The 13,619-nt window shown below is 31.0% G+C and overlaps 1 protein-coding gene across 1 annotated transcript; it reads left to right on the forward strand.

Annotated features, from left to right (window-relative positions):
• Positions 1–7,687: 7,687 nt before the first annotated feature.
• LOC107925298 (receptor-like protein 4) lies at positions 7,688–12,952 on the forward strand. The gene is made up of 10 exons (XM_016855949.2): positions 7,688–7,965; positions 9,161–10,216; positions 10,363–10,510; positions 11,087–11,158; positions 11,313–11,384; positions 11,732–11,803; positions 11,877–11,954; positions 12,105–12,286; positions 12,385–12,517; positions 12,632–12,952. Exons 1-9 carry the CDS (start codon positions 7,896–7,898, stop codon positions 12,504–12,506), a joined length of 1,872 nt encoding a protein of 623 aa, XP_016711438.1. The 5' UTR covers positions 7,688–7,895; the 3' UTR covers positions 12,507–12,517; positions 12,632–12,952.
• Positions 12,953–13,619: the final 667 nt, after the last annotated feature.

Below are 13,619 nucleotides of genomic sequence, written 5' to 3' on the forward strand. Positions count from 1 at the left end.
CCCTTAAATACATCATCAAAAACTCCAAACATGAATGAGATCATCAACTCTCCCTTCGTCACTTATGACTCTCGATCCACCGAGTGAACTGCCTCGACACTTCAACTTCCAATTATATCTTTGTGTGAATTCAACACCCAGAGATTATTAGGATTTCTAGGGTTTAACCATTAGTTGTTTCCCTTGATATTATGATCAAAACATAATAAACATTAGAAGCATCCTGTGATTAGATGATCTGATTGATATAATTGCAGCTGCATTATAAGCATGAAAAGTTGTAGCCACGTGTCATGCGTTTAGAGAGTGGCCCGTGGTTCCCAATCCCACTCATGTCTCTCGGTTGATATTGCTGTGTTCCAAAATCTGATGAATTGACTAAAGTTTATTTTGATTTTCTTTTTTTGGAAAATAAAGTTGGAGCAAATAAGCCCAAGGTTCCTTTTCTTTCATAGATGAATCGAGTATGTCCACTATAAGGATTTGGATATCGAATATGAAGATTTAATTTTTTTTTTGTCGATTGAGTCTTAATTCGATTGACGTAAACATTGTTATCAATGTAAAAGAACATAGATTCAGATCTGTTAAAATGCATTATCTTTTTATTTATGGGTTAAGGAGGACCTATGAATAGTTTTAGGTATTGTGTAAAAAAAGAACAAATATAATCAGAACATGTAAATTTAGGGAGATCAATATGATATACGAAGAGTAAATATATATACTTAAAAAACAGGTATGATCAAAATCTATAATGAGTAATTTAAAAAATATCAATATAATATATGAAGAGTAAATATATATTTTGAAAGAAAAACTACAGCTCATAAACTCAGCAAAAACTTAAAAAGTGAAAGTAGAAGATTACAAGTTACAATTAAGGGATAAATAACAATGGAATTACATTTTCTTTTAATTTGTAATGCACAAAAAAAAAATACAAACAAAATATAAATATAAAAAATACAAATTTAGTTTTGGGGTTTAAATTTAATTGATTTGATATATAAATGCATGCAAATACATGTTGAACATAATAATAATTGTCTTGATTTGCATATAATGTTGATTAAAGCTTTATTATCATTTGATATAAGGTCAAATCTTATCATCTTAATATTGTATAAAAAATATATTTTTATATTTTCGGATAAAAATATATTGTATCATTTTAAAATTAATTTAAAATTACTTAAAATCTTAATAATAGCAAAAGAAAATCAACTTTTAATTTTATTTAAGAGATAAATCTCAGAACTATACACAAACGGGACATAGCTAGAGAGGTAAGTAGTGGCCTTGGTCCCCCTAAGTAAGGGGTATAATATCTCTTTTAGTCCCTTTTAGTTATAAAGTATTCAATTTAAGTCATTTTTTAGCAAAAAATTTAACTTTGACCCCCCAAAGTTCTAAAATTTTGTCCCCCAATAATGAATTGCTGGCTTTGCCCCAGTACATAAGCTTTGATTTTAATTCAAGTGTATATATTTAAAGAAATAACTATATCGCTTTATTTTTATATTAGATAAATAAAATTATTTATATATATGTTAATGATTTATAAAAATTAAATTAAATTAAAATTTTAAATATAAAATAATAATTCATGTATAACATTACATATTTAAGTTAAATGATATATGAATTTTATTCCTTTATTTAATAATCGATGCATATTTAGGACCAATTTAATCTCAATAAGATTTCAATTGCATCTTCCCATCCAAAATGATTGGGCCATTGAAGAGAAAGAAGCGTACAAGGCCTGCTGGATGAAATTTTTGTATGTTCCTTTGACCCAACCTTCAATATATATATAGGAAACACTTAAAAATTGCAATTCTTTATTACTGATGTGATGAATACATAATAACATTTTGCAAATGGTGAATTGATAAGGGGAGTGACATTTTCTCCCGATTTTGAGGAGAGTTCAAAGGGGTTCACAGAGTTTAGAAATTTTCTTCAGAGTCGAGAGATAAAAAATCAAAATTAAAACCGAACATAAACAATACGTCCATTGAAGGTTCGAAATTGACCCAGAGAGCGACCTTTCCTCATCATGAATAAACAAAAATTTGTCTCAGCCAGCCTGCAAGTTCATGCAAATGAGTGCAAAGAATTGTTTCCATGTCAAATACCATCAAAACAGAAGCATTTAGAATTCGTTATCATAAAAAGATAAATAAATAAAATGGACATATTTGTTTCATTATTTTACTTCCCCCTGTTTCATTGGTAAATCCACCAAACAAATAAACCAAAACAAAGACATTGGTCCCAAATATCCCAAAGGAACCTTATATAACCTTCGGGACTAAGAGCCCAAATCAACAACAAAATCAATGGGAACCCACAAGCAAAACATGATCTCCATGGATGTTGCAGCTGATAGTACTTCACTTGATTCACTCTCATTTGCTGGCCTCGTATGCATTCAAGATCAACAATCCAAGCCTCCTCCCCATAGAGCCTATCACAGCAATAAAGATGACCAAGAGTTCGAGTTCATTTCCGGTACGAATCCGCTCGGCAGTAGCAAAGTGTCGATTGAAAACCATGCCACCGATCACGAAAGAGTTTCTCCTGAACCGAATCAAGGTAAAAAGGAGCAGAGTGCGTCTAGGTCATGGTTTGGGCAGAAATTGCTTCTATCATTCGTTTCCCCATGCAGGGAATGTCATGCTGTGAGGCCGACTACGAAACCACATACAGGGCAACAAGAAAGTAGTATCAAGTTACATTAACTTCGAGTCTATTGTTTCTTTTCTGTTTGGTCCTTTCAGAATTGAATCAATTTAGAGTTAAGTGTAGTTGAATAAAAGTTACATAGAGAGACCTTATATACCATACTTCATCACTGTTGATTCACTGTTTGGGTTAAATTCAGCAATATAACGGCAGTTGGTTTTTAGAACCATTATATAATTTCACTGCTCATTTATATATGATTCATCATCAGCCATGAATGGTGATTAAACTTGTGCTAATGGTGTGAAGCTTGACCGATAGATATTAGATGGTAGATACTCTGAATTTTTCAACTTCAACAATAGTTAACCTCATGAATGACAACGGTTCAGTTCAAATCAGTTTTGAAATAATTCAGTGAGGCAATTTAGAGGTGGTTAAAGTTTTGTCCGTGAAAGAGCTTACGGATTCAACGAATTTTGAGTTCTCAAGGATAGTGGGAGATCAGATATGTACCCAGAGATTGCTGATAAAGATTAGCCTTACATGAAAGGCAAACTTATAGATTTTTGAATTGTCTCTTGAGACTGTTTCTATGACTTTTTAACAAGACAAAGCATTTAGCGTTTTTAGCATTTGATTTGATGCAATTTTGTTTTAATTTTCAACAAAGAAAAAAAACTCAAACTAATAGCAACTCAAATATAAAAGATATTGATGAAAAAATATTGGTCAATAATTAATAACGATTCACCTGAAAACTAAAATATGGGTCAATAATTAATAACGATTCACCTGAAGACTAAAATATAGAAATGATCTTTTAAGATATGAGAGAGAAGAGCTCTCATGATTTCTCTAATATCGAGAAAAAAAATGAAGTACCTTTTAAGTCATTACTCATAAGAAAAAAATTTATATAAATCACAAGTTTTATGTGACAAGCGTGAGATATATAAGGTTATGTATAGATGGCATATAGTCCACGTGTTTGTAGTCATTCAACACTTTGATAAGATCATATTTAAAGTTAATCAAATAAAATAACAACAAAATTAATGGAACAAAATTAAATTTCATTTATTCAAATAAGTTGGATTAAATAATTTTTATATAATTTTTTAATTTTTTTCAATAATTCAAATATAAAATTGACTATAAATTAAATAAAAACATAATTACCATGGGAATAAAAATTTTAACATAAATAAAATCAAAATCAAATTGATATTTTTCCCCTCAACCCTAGCCAGCCTTGCTCTGCAATCGCAATGGTCTTGGGCTAATTTCTTTTAATGAAAGCCAACTTTGTGAATGTTAAAATATGATCCTTATCTCTTGCCGTATAAAGAATCTAATTCATATAAAGAAGGTTAAAATATGGTTTTGGTTCCTGTATTTTTTATATATTTAGAATTTAGTCCACTATTTTTATTTTAGAATATTTAAATTTTATTAAAAATTTAAGTCCAATTATAAGTATTAATAAAATTCTTTTATTAAAATCAAGTTTATTACAACATTATCTTTTTTATTACACGACTATTGAATGAGTTATTTTCTAATTTTAAAATGTCATAATAACAAATTTAATCGAAGAATTTTAATTATATTAACAATTAAATCCTAAAATTCAAATTATTATAAAAAAATAGTTGATAATACCATTATTAATAAAAATAAAAAAAATACATATCATATTCAATTTTATCTAATTAGTCTAGTGCATATTTGTTAGACTCTTCTCTCTTTAATATTTAACACATGCACTTTATTATCATATGTTGGTCATTGACCGAGTTCATCATCTAAATTTGAATCTGCATCATTAAAATTATCAATATCTCATTTTTCCATGTACTTTTCGAAGTATGAATCATCTCAATTTCACCTATGGTTTAAGTTTTGAAATATGAAAACTATTTTTTATAAGTAAGTTATGATAAAAAATTATAACATTTTTTTACAAATAATTATATTATTTTTATAATGTATAATATGAACACATAAATAAATTATGTCCGTAAAATTTTATAAATAAATATATTATAACACTTTTATAATATGTAAATTAATTTTTTATAATAAATTTTTTGGTCATAACTTTAGAAATTTTTAGGATTTAAATAATACTAATTTTTTGTTATAATTTTATAAAAAATATTTTTTTAATAATATAATTTTTTAGGACTTATATATAAGAAATTAATTATTTGTCATAATCATCCCAAACATTCAATTCATATCCATGTTTATAATATAATTTTTATATCATGTATAAAAATAATTTTTTAAAATTGACTTTGAGTATACTTAGCCAAAAATTATTTTATAGACCCTTCCTACTATCTATGGTTCCTGCCAATAATTCAATGACATTTCAGCAATTTTTTAATGTCATTATCACATAATTTTGGTAATTTTTTACTCTGAACCCCGTATTAGAATCTTAAATCTAGAATCCAAAATATTTAACCCTAAATATTAAACTTGAGCATTAAGCCTTAAACCTCAAACTCGAACTTAGGATTCCAAGATCAGGGTTCAAGATAAAAAATTACCAAAATTATGTGTTAATAACGTAGAAAAATTATTGAAATGTCATTAAATAATTAGAAATGATAACTATAGATGATGTTGTGGAAAATATTATAAAATAATATCTTATTATTACTTATGTAATTACTTCGATTCTTACTCTCCCGAAAATGTCATTATAAATAAATAGACCAAAATTTAATTACCAATTTACTTTTGAAACACGATTTTAATGTTAAATCGTAATTTAATTACAACATGCAGATGCAACCCTGTCATGTTTAAATCGACACATGTGTTACAAATTTACAATACACCGCCCCAACACCAGGCCTATCTTCTCGAAATACATAAAATAATTTATTTTTAAAGTCAATTAAATAAAAAAATCCATTAAATTCCATTCCATAAAAAGAAATATCGGCAATAGATACGGATCATATATATATTTATTACAAATTATTTTATCTTAGTGATGTTTTGAGTCTCTTTTTTCTTTTGTTTCGGGAGAGAATGTTTACTTCTTTTGCTTATAATAATAGTATAATACCTTAGACTAAAAATATAAATATAATTTAATTAAAAAATATGGACCAATTTGATAAAAAAAATATAAATATTTATATTTATCTAAATTAGAGTTCATATTTATTTTGTGAGGGTGTGACTTCCATTTATAGGTAAGTTTGCATGCACTTAAGACAACAATCAATGAACAATCGAAGAAGGGTTAAAACAGGTAGGGCTTGTTGGGATGACGCGATGTAAATCCCAAGCAAATGCGGCATTGACGTCGTGATGAGGAGAGTTGACATGTCACGATGTGTTTTCCTCTTTGGCAACCATGTTTTAAACTTTAAGCAGGATTGCTTCTCCCAATTTGACTTTGATTATTCCAATGATATTTTAGCATGATTAGAACTCTAATATAAACCTACTTAAAAGGGTTATTGTATTCTTGTTTTGACATGTCAATCAACAAAGTCTTTTCTTTTAGGAGCAACTAAATGTAGTCGCAAATGAGTTTTTGGTGAGAGCTTCGTGGAAACTATTGAGAGAATTTTGTTCCCGAGTTAGGGTTTTATTTTCGGGGTTTGGATAATGTATGTTTAGTGCATTTAAGTTTATTTTCTCTATATTGTACTATCGTTTGTTTACTCAATTAGTAAAAAGCCGAAACATCTTTTGTCTGTGATTTTTAACCTCTTCGAAAGAATCTTTCATATAAATATGTGTGTTTGATCTTTTTTATTTTACTCTGTTTCTTATACGAGTCGGTCCTTAACCCATTTCAATCCAATAATTATTATAATATAGGTTAACATTAACAATTAAACATCATAAATGCTATGGTAGGTTAACTTTAACACACATTGAATTGCATTATTTCAACATTAACTAATTTCGTTGAAGAATCCTTTGGGTGAGTAATTTAAAAGCTTGTCCATTTTCCCAGACAACGAAATATCGATAATAATTGCTGTATATATATTTAATTAATCAAAATAACATATAAGGCTAGTCAAAATATTAAGTAGAGTTAGTAGTCAACGGCTACATAATTTTTAAGAATTTAATTTTGTTATTATAAAATTTTCATACATTGTTAATAAGTAACATCGTGCAATTATTTTAATTTTATCTTTAAAATTGAAAAAATAGGAGGGCCAAAGCTAAACATTTTGTGTTAAAATAACTTAAATTGATAAATTAATTTATTAAGGGGTCAAAAAATAAAATTTCCCAAACAATTATACCATTCAATTAAAGGGCCAAAGTTTTAACCACGACCTTGGTCTAGACGATAGCATTTGGTATAAGAATCAAATTAAACATGGAAAAAAATTAAATACTAAATTGAAAAAAACTTAAATACAAAATGAAACATTGAAATTAAACCAGATACAAAATAGTAAATTAACCAAAAGGAAAAAAAAATCATAACTTGACCCCATTTCTAAGTTGCTTTGTCGATAAAGGCATTACTGTGGCACATAACACTCCGCGGATTGCGCACCAAATCGTGCCCAAGTGAAAGTCAAAAGTCAACAAAGCAACTCCTCTCTCTGACCATCATACCATTACCCACAACCGTCCGATCAAAAAGTCAAACAAACATCATAAGGTCATTTAAGTAAATTCAACAAAATTTTCGTTTCCTCCCACCTTTTTCAGTTCTACTCGTCAGTAGTCACGTGCCTTTCATCGACGAGTTTGTTTCACAAATACATATATCACGTGGCATTATAGTAAATCAACCTAAAAACTTTCCCTTTCTTTTTTTTCACATCACCAGTCCACCACCAGGCCCCGCCACTAAATCTCCACCGCCCCACCATTTCGTTACCCACTTCCATCACCGTCTGATTAGACGGGTCCATTAACATTGATGAAACTCACCTGTCGCTGATTATCTCCAACTCTATTTAGTCAACTTAATGAAGAAATTTTTAAAATTCCCAACAGTTTTTGCTGCAATTACGTCCCCAGCATAAACACACACATACGCTCTTTCTCTCTAAAAAAGCAAGAAATAATAATAATAAAAGATAAAAAGAGAATGTGAGAAAATGATGAGACCATAGCCAAAAAAAAAAAAAAAGAGAGAGAGCAAAAGAAAGCACAGAGGAAGTGAATCGAAGGCTTAAACTTAAGCTTAAAAGATGCTGAGATTTACTCTTTTATGGCTTCTCGTTTTCTTTTTATCTCTTGTTTCATCTTCAGCTCGGCCCGGTTAGCTTCTGTTACTGCATTTTTTAAAATAACATGTTGTTTAATTTTGTTATCTGTGTTATTTTTAGTTCATTAGAGATTCGGTTGGATATGTTTGATGTGTGAATTACATTTGTTTTTATTAAGCTTCTTGTAAACGAGTCTTGTTTTGTTATAATTCAGTTTACGATTCGTTTTTTCGCTTTGGTGATTTGGTAGATTGGCTGGTTTTTGGAATGTGAATTTAGTGTTTTGTGTTGATTTTCAGTGAGTTGTGAGAATTACATTTATTTTGATTAAGCTTCTTATAAACGAGGCTTGTTTTTTTATAATTCAGTTTACGATTCGTTTTTTCGCTTTGGTGATTTGGTAGATTGGCTGGTTTTTGGAATGTTTAGTGTTTTGTGTTGATTTTCAGTGAGTTGTGAGAATTACATTTATTTTGATTAAGCTTCTTATAAATGAGTCTTGTATTTTATAATTCAGTTTACGATTCGTTTTTTCGCTTTGGTGATTTGGTCGATTGGCTGGTTTTTGAAATGTGAATTTAGTGTTTTGTATTGATGTTAGTGGGCTGTGAGAATTACATTTCATTTTGATTAAGCTTCTTATAAACGTTTCTTGTTTTTTTATAATTCAGTTTAGGATTCAATTTTTTGCTTTGGTTTGTTTGGTCGATTGGCTGTTTTTTTTAAACGTGAATTGAGTGTTTCGTGTTGTTGTTTAGTGAGTTGTGAGATTGAGTCAAAAGGAACGGTTCGGGGGATATGAATGTGTTTTTTGTGGAAACTTCAAGTTAACAGTGTCTGGATCGAAAATGTAGGAAAAAAAATCGAAAGCAAAATCATTAATGTACATTTAAAAAAAGGAAGAAAAAATTGCTGTGAAAAGAAAACAATTCTGCCATGGCCAGACAGAGGAACAAAATGAATATTTTATGGCTTTCTTGTGGATACAGTTGGCCGTACCATGCCACTGGAATTTCTTCACCGATACATATTACTATGTTGCTGAAATAGAATTGTATGTCAAATCTTTCTATGGACTTGTGAAATAAGAAATCAAAAGAAAATTATAAGCATTACCATTTCTTGCAACAGTGAGTTGTAGCATAGAGTTTGTAGATAAAAGTGTATTCACTTTTCATATTTTATCCAATACATTCTTCTTATATGGTTAGTTCTTGGCACTAAATGGTCATGTTTTCTTTCTACAGCACCTTTTGCTATGCGCATAAGCTGTGGGGCTCGTCAAAATGTCCGAACAGCACCAACATATGCACTTTGGTATAAAGATTTTGGGTATACAGGTGGAATTCCAGCTAATGCAACAACTCCAAGTTTCATTACTCCTCCTCTAAAAACACTCCGATATTTCCCTCTATCTGAAGGTCCGGAAAATTGCTATGGGATTAATAGAGTACCGAAGGGACACTATACTGTGAGGATTTTCTTTGGATTAATTAAACAGCCTGATTTTGACAATGAACCTCTATTTGAGATATCTGTTGAAGGCACCTTGATTCATTCACTGAAGTCAGGCTGGACCAGCCATGATGACCAGGTGTTTGCTGAATCCCTTGTGTTTCTTTTAGATGGCACAGTATCTATTTGTTTCCATAGCACTGGTCATGGAGAACCAGCAATTATTTCTATTGAAATTCTTCAAGTTGATGATAAAGCATACTATTCTGGTCCAGAGAGGGGCAAAGGTGTTATCCTGAAAACAACTTCAAGACTGACTTGTGGCACAGCAAAGCCAAGATTTGATGAGGACTATAGTGGGGATCATTGGGGTGGAGATAGATATTGGGAACCCATCAGAACTTTTGGCCAAAATGCTGACGAGCCGAGATCTACTGAAAATAGCATTAAACAAGCTTCAGATGCACCAAACTTCTATCCAGAAGCCCTTTATCAAAGTGCAGTTGTTAGTACTGATAGCCAGCCAGATCTAGCTTATACAATAGATGTGGATCCCAATAAGAACTACTCCATATGGTTACACTTTGCAGAGATTGATGCTTTAGTCACAGATGCTGGGCAAAGGGTGTTTGATGTTCTGCTTAATGGTGACACTATATTTAAAGAGATAGATATTGTGAAGATGAGTGGTGACCGGTATACTGCACTAGTGCTTAATAGAACTGTTGCTGTTAGTGGTAGGACAGTGACAATAACCCTTCATCCTAAAGAAGGCCACCATGCTATCATTAATGCCATTGAAATCTTTCAAGTAATAGCTGCTGAGTCCAAAACTTCATCAGCAGAAGGTAATGCTTTCTTCTATTATTTCTGCAGACTGTTTATGCTGATGTGTGTGATTGGTCATCGGAAATTGTTTTTTACTGCTCATGACCAAGGTTCTTCATGGAAGGTGGTAGATATTTACTAACTTGTTGATAATTCCTGATTCTAGTTAGGGCTTTACAGGCATTGAAGAGATCACTGGGGCTTCCAAATCATTTTGCGTGGAATGGAGACCCATGTGTTCCCAAGGAGCATCCATGGAGTGGAGCTGATTGTCAATTTGATAAATCTGGCAGGAAGTGGTTCATTGATGGCCTGTACACTCTTGAGCTTTTTCCTAATCATTGAGTTTTATTATTGATTTCTGCTGAGAATATCTCTTCTTTTCAGTATGCTTCTGTTGATGTCTATGCTATGGCCTATTCATTGTTCTTGATAGCTAAAGCTATTCTTAAACTGTTTTCACCATTTGAGTTTGTTTGTGTCATGTTAAAAAAATATGAGAACATGTGCATATGCGAGGAAATTATATTATCATATGAGGAGAGATTGTGAGTCACAGCTGCTTCCATTGATCTCTCTATTTTGTTTTACCTAACCCATTTGTCCCTAATATCTGCACTTCATTCATTCCTACATCATCTCTGCCCTCTGATGTTCTAAATGCAAAGAAAGCATCAATGATCATATACGCAAATTAGTTTTTGGAGGGGAAGCATCAATTACATATAGCAAGTGTTTCCTAGAATATAAATGTATCCATTTTATGAGCCTAAAATATGACTGTTTTAAACTTATATTTGCAACTTTATCATTTAAAGCTTAATATACGTTGCCTTCATCAGATATATTGGTTTACCATAAGTAATCGTCTTTTAATTTATGCATGACAGTGATCTTTCCAACCAAGGTCTTAAGGGGTTCTTGCCTGATGACATTTCCAAACTAATTCATCTACAGAGCTTGTAAGTACAGATAGTTTTTTTCTAAGTTTCACTGACAGAAAAATTATTTTCCCTTGCTTGCTTTCTCGAACTATCCAAATATTTTCACATATTCTTAATTTTACAATAAATGAACCTCCATTTCTCTTGTTTATGTTGAGCTTGGCCTTGATAGAAACTTGAGTGGAAACACAATTCACGGGGTCATTCCATCATCACTTGGAACTATAACCAGCTTAGAATTGCTGTAAGTGTATCGTGGTTTCTTTTCCTTATTGAATATTCCTTTGATTGTAATGATTTGTGTATTTTCTACATGAACATGCAATGTTGGGTTTGATATAACCATCATAACTAATGTTTTCTTGATCAGTAGCACATCCTTGGAGTTGTTTGTTGCGTTCTTTCAATAGCAATCACACTTGAAAGGACACTAAACTCTTGATGCTAGATATTGGCATTCTTTTCTTGAAGGAAACTTTGAGTTTAGAGTCTGATGTCTGGCTAAGAGAAGCACATGGCTATTTCACTTTAGAACACATTTTGCTAGGCTCTATCAATGTTATTCATATGATATCTGGATACAAATTGCAGGGACCTCTCCTACAATTTCCTCAATGGATCAATTCCTGAAAGCCTAGGGAACTTGACCGCATTGCGCAGATTGTAAGAATTCATTTGCTTGACCCGGAATCTGAACATACGACTGAAGAACCTGATTGAAATTCTGATTGTGCAGGAATCTTAATGGCAACTCTTTGTCTGGAAGAGTCCCAGGTGCACTTGGAGGAAGGCTTTTGAATGGAGCTAGCTTTAAGTATGTTCTCCCAGAATTTCATTAGTATTTGCCTGAAGTGTTCTTTATGAATATCAAAACTGCCACATAATGATCAATAAGTAAACAAATTCTTATACAAGACATAAACAAGCACATGCACTTGCACATGCTTACTCTAGTTGCTTGCAGTTTTACTGACAATGCTGGTCTCTGCGGCATACCCGGATTACCCACATGTGGACCCCACCTCTCTGCCGGAGCAAAGGTCTGCATTGCCTTCGGTGTATCTCTATCATTTTTACTTCTTGTTATCTGTTCAGTTTGTTATTGGAAAAGACGGCAGAACATTCTTCGAGCACAGCAGATAGCAGGTTAGTACCTTCATGATTTAACAACCTAAAAAATTTATTTGGTGCTTTTTTCTCTCTTTTCTCTGCATTGCATATTCATATTTCATTGGCTTGTGCAGCAAGAGGTGCTCCGTATGCAAAAGCAAGAACCCAATTCTCTCACGATATCCAAATGTCAAGGCACCATAATCATGGCCATACTCGGACTGCTGCTGAGAATGGACCAAGCTTGCTATCGTGATTAAAATCATAGTAATAATTCCAACTCTTTTTCTTGTTTGGTTTTGCTAGCACCACAATCATTTCTTTAGCTCATGATGCTTCTGCCTAAATCTCCTTTATTTTTTAAAACTCTCTCCTTAAAAGGCCCCTGTAGAATCACTTCGAAAAGGTCAGATACCCCAACAGTCACAAAAAAAGGCAGCAAAACTGAAGTACATTATCTTCTGTGATGTGTGAATTTTGAAAGGAAAATCATTGTCTACTCGCTCGGGTCGTGGCAAAGTGGGAACACAACGAACACCTAATTCTCATGTAAGCTTTGTTTTAGTCAGTTTAAATTCATTCTAATTGTTTCTTAGATATTTGTTTAGATTTTCACTTTAGCAAAATAGCATATGTTTATGTGCAAATAGTCTTGTTTATAGATCAATATACAAATAATAATAATTTACAATTATAATTTAAGGTCTTATTTATCCTTTATTTTTTATGAAATTTTTCTGCATTCGACAAAATTTTTCATTAAATTTGAATTCAAGTAATATTGAATTCTTAAACGCGAGACAAGTTTTTTAGTGCTGTTTTTTCGTTCATATGATTCGAATTCAAAATTTTTATCATTCATCTTGATAGTAAAGGGTTTATCTTTATAGTTGTCTATTATTAGGGGTAAAGAAAATTTGATTTTATGATTCCTGATTAAATTTTTTCATGGTTTGAATTATTCGCTCCAGCTTGAAAGCCTGTTCGATTGTCTTGTTTAAAATATTGGTCGAGTTTGGGCTTGAACATTTAAAGCTCAACCTCATCTTAACTTATTTTTATTGTTTGTAATATTTTTATATTATATTATTTTTATATATTATATAATTTATAATTTATGAAAATTAAATCTATAGTTATATTATGAATAAAATATTAATAATGAAAAATATATAAATTTATTAAATATTAAATTAATAATAATATAAATATATATATTTTAACTTTTTTTTTAAATATGAGCTAACTTAAATCAGGATTAGATTTGTCAATTACAAATCTGAATAGGTTTAGGTAAATTTTAGTTTCATATTTTAAGTCAAGTCAATGACAAGCATAATGTGTAAATATTATCCGACCTAATCCATGG

This window comes from Gossypium hirsutum, chromosome A10, assembly GCF_007990345.1.
Source record: "Gossypium hirsutum isolate 1008001.06 chromosome A10, Gossypium_hirsutum_v2.1, whole genome shotgun sequence".
Lineage (NCBI taxonomy): Eukaryota > Viridiplantae > Streptophyta > Magnoliopsida > Malvales > Malvaceae > Gossypium > Gossypium hirsutum.

Coding starts and splice junctions, on each gene's coding strand:
- LOC107925298 (XM_016855949.2), top strand. CDS start 7,896: ATGCTGAGATTTACTCTTTTATGGCTTCTCGTTTTCTTTTTATCTCTT. Junction 7,966..9,160: donor TTCATCTTCAGCTCGGCCCG/GTTAGCTTCTGT, acceptor TTCTTTCTACAG/CACCTTTTGCTATGCGCATA. Junction 11,159..11,312: donor CTAATTCATCTACAGAGCTT/GTAAGTACAGAT, acceptor TGGCCTTGATAG/AAACTTGAGTGGAAACACAA.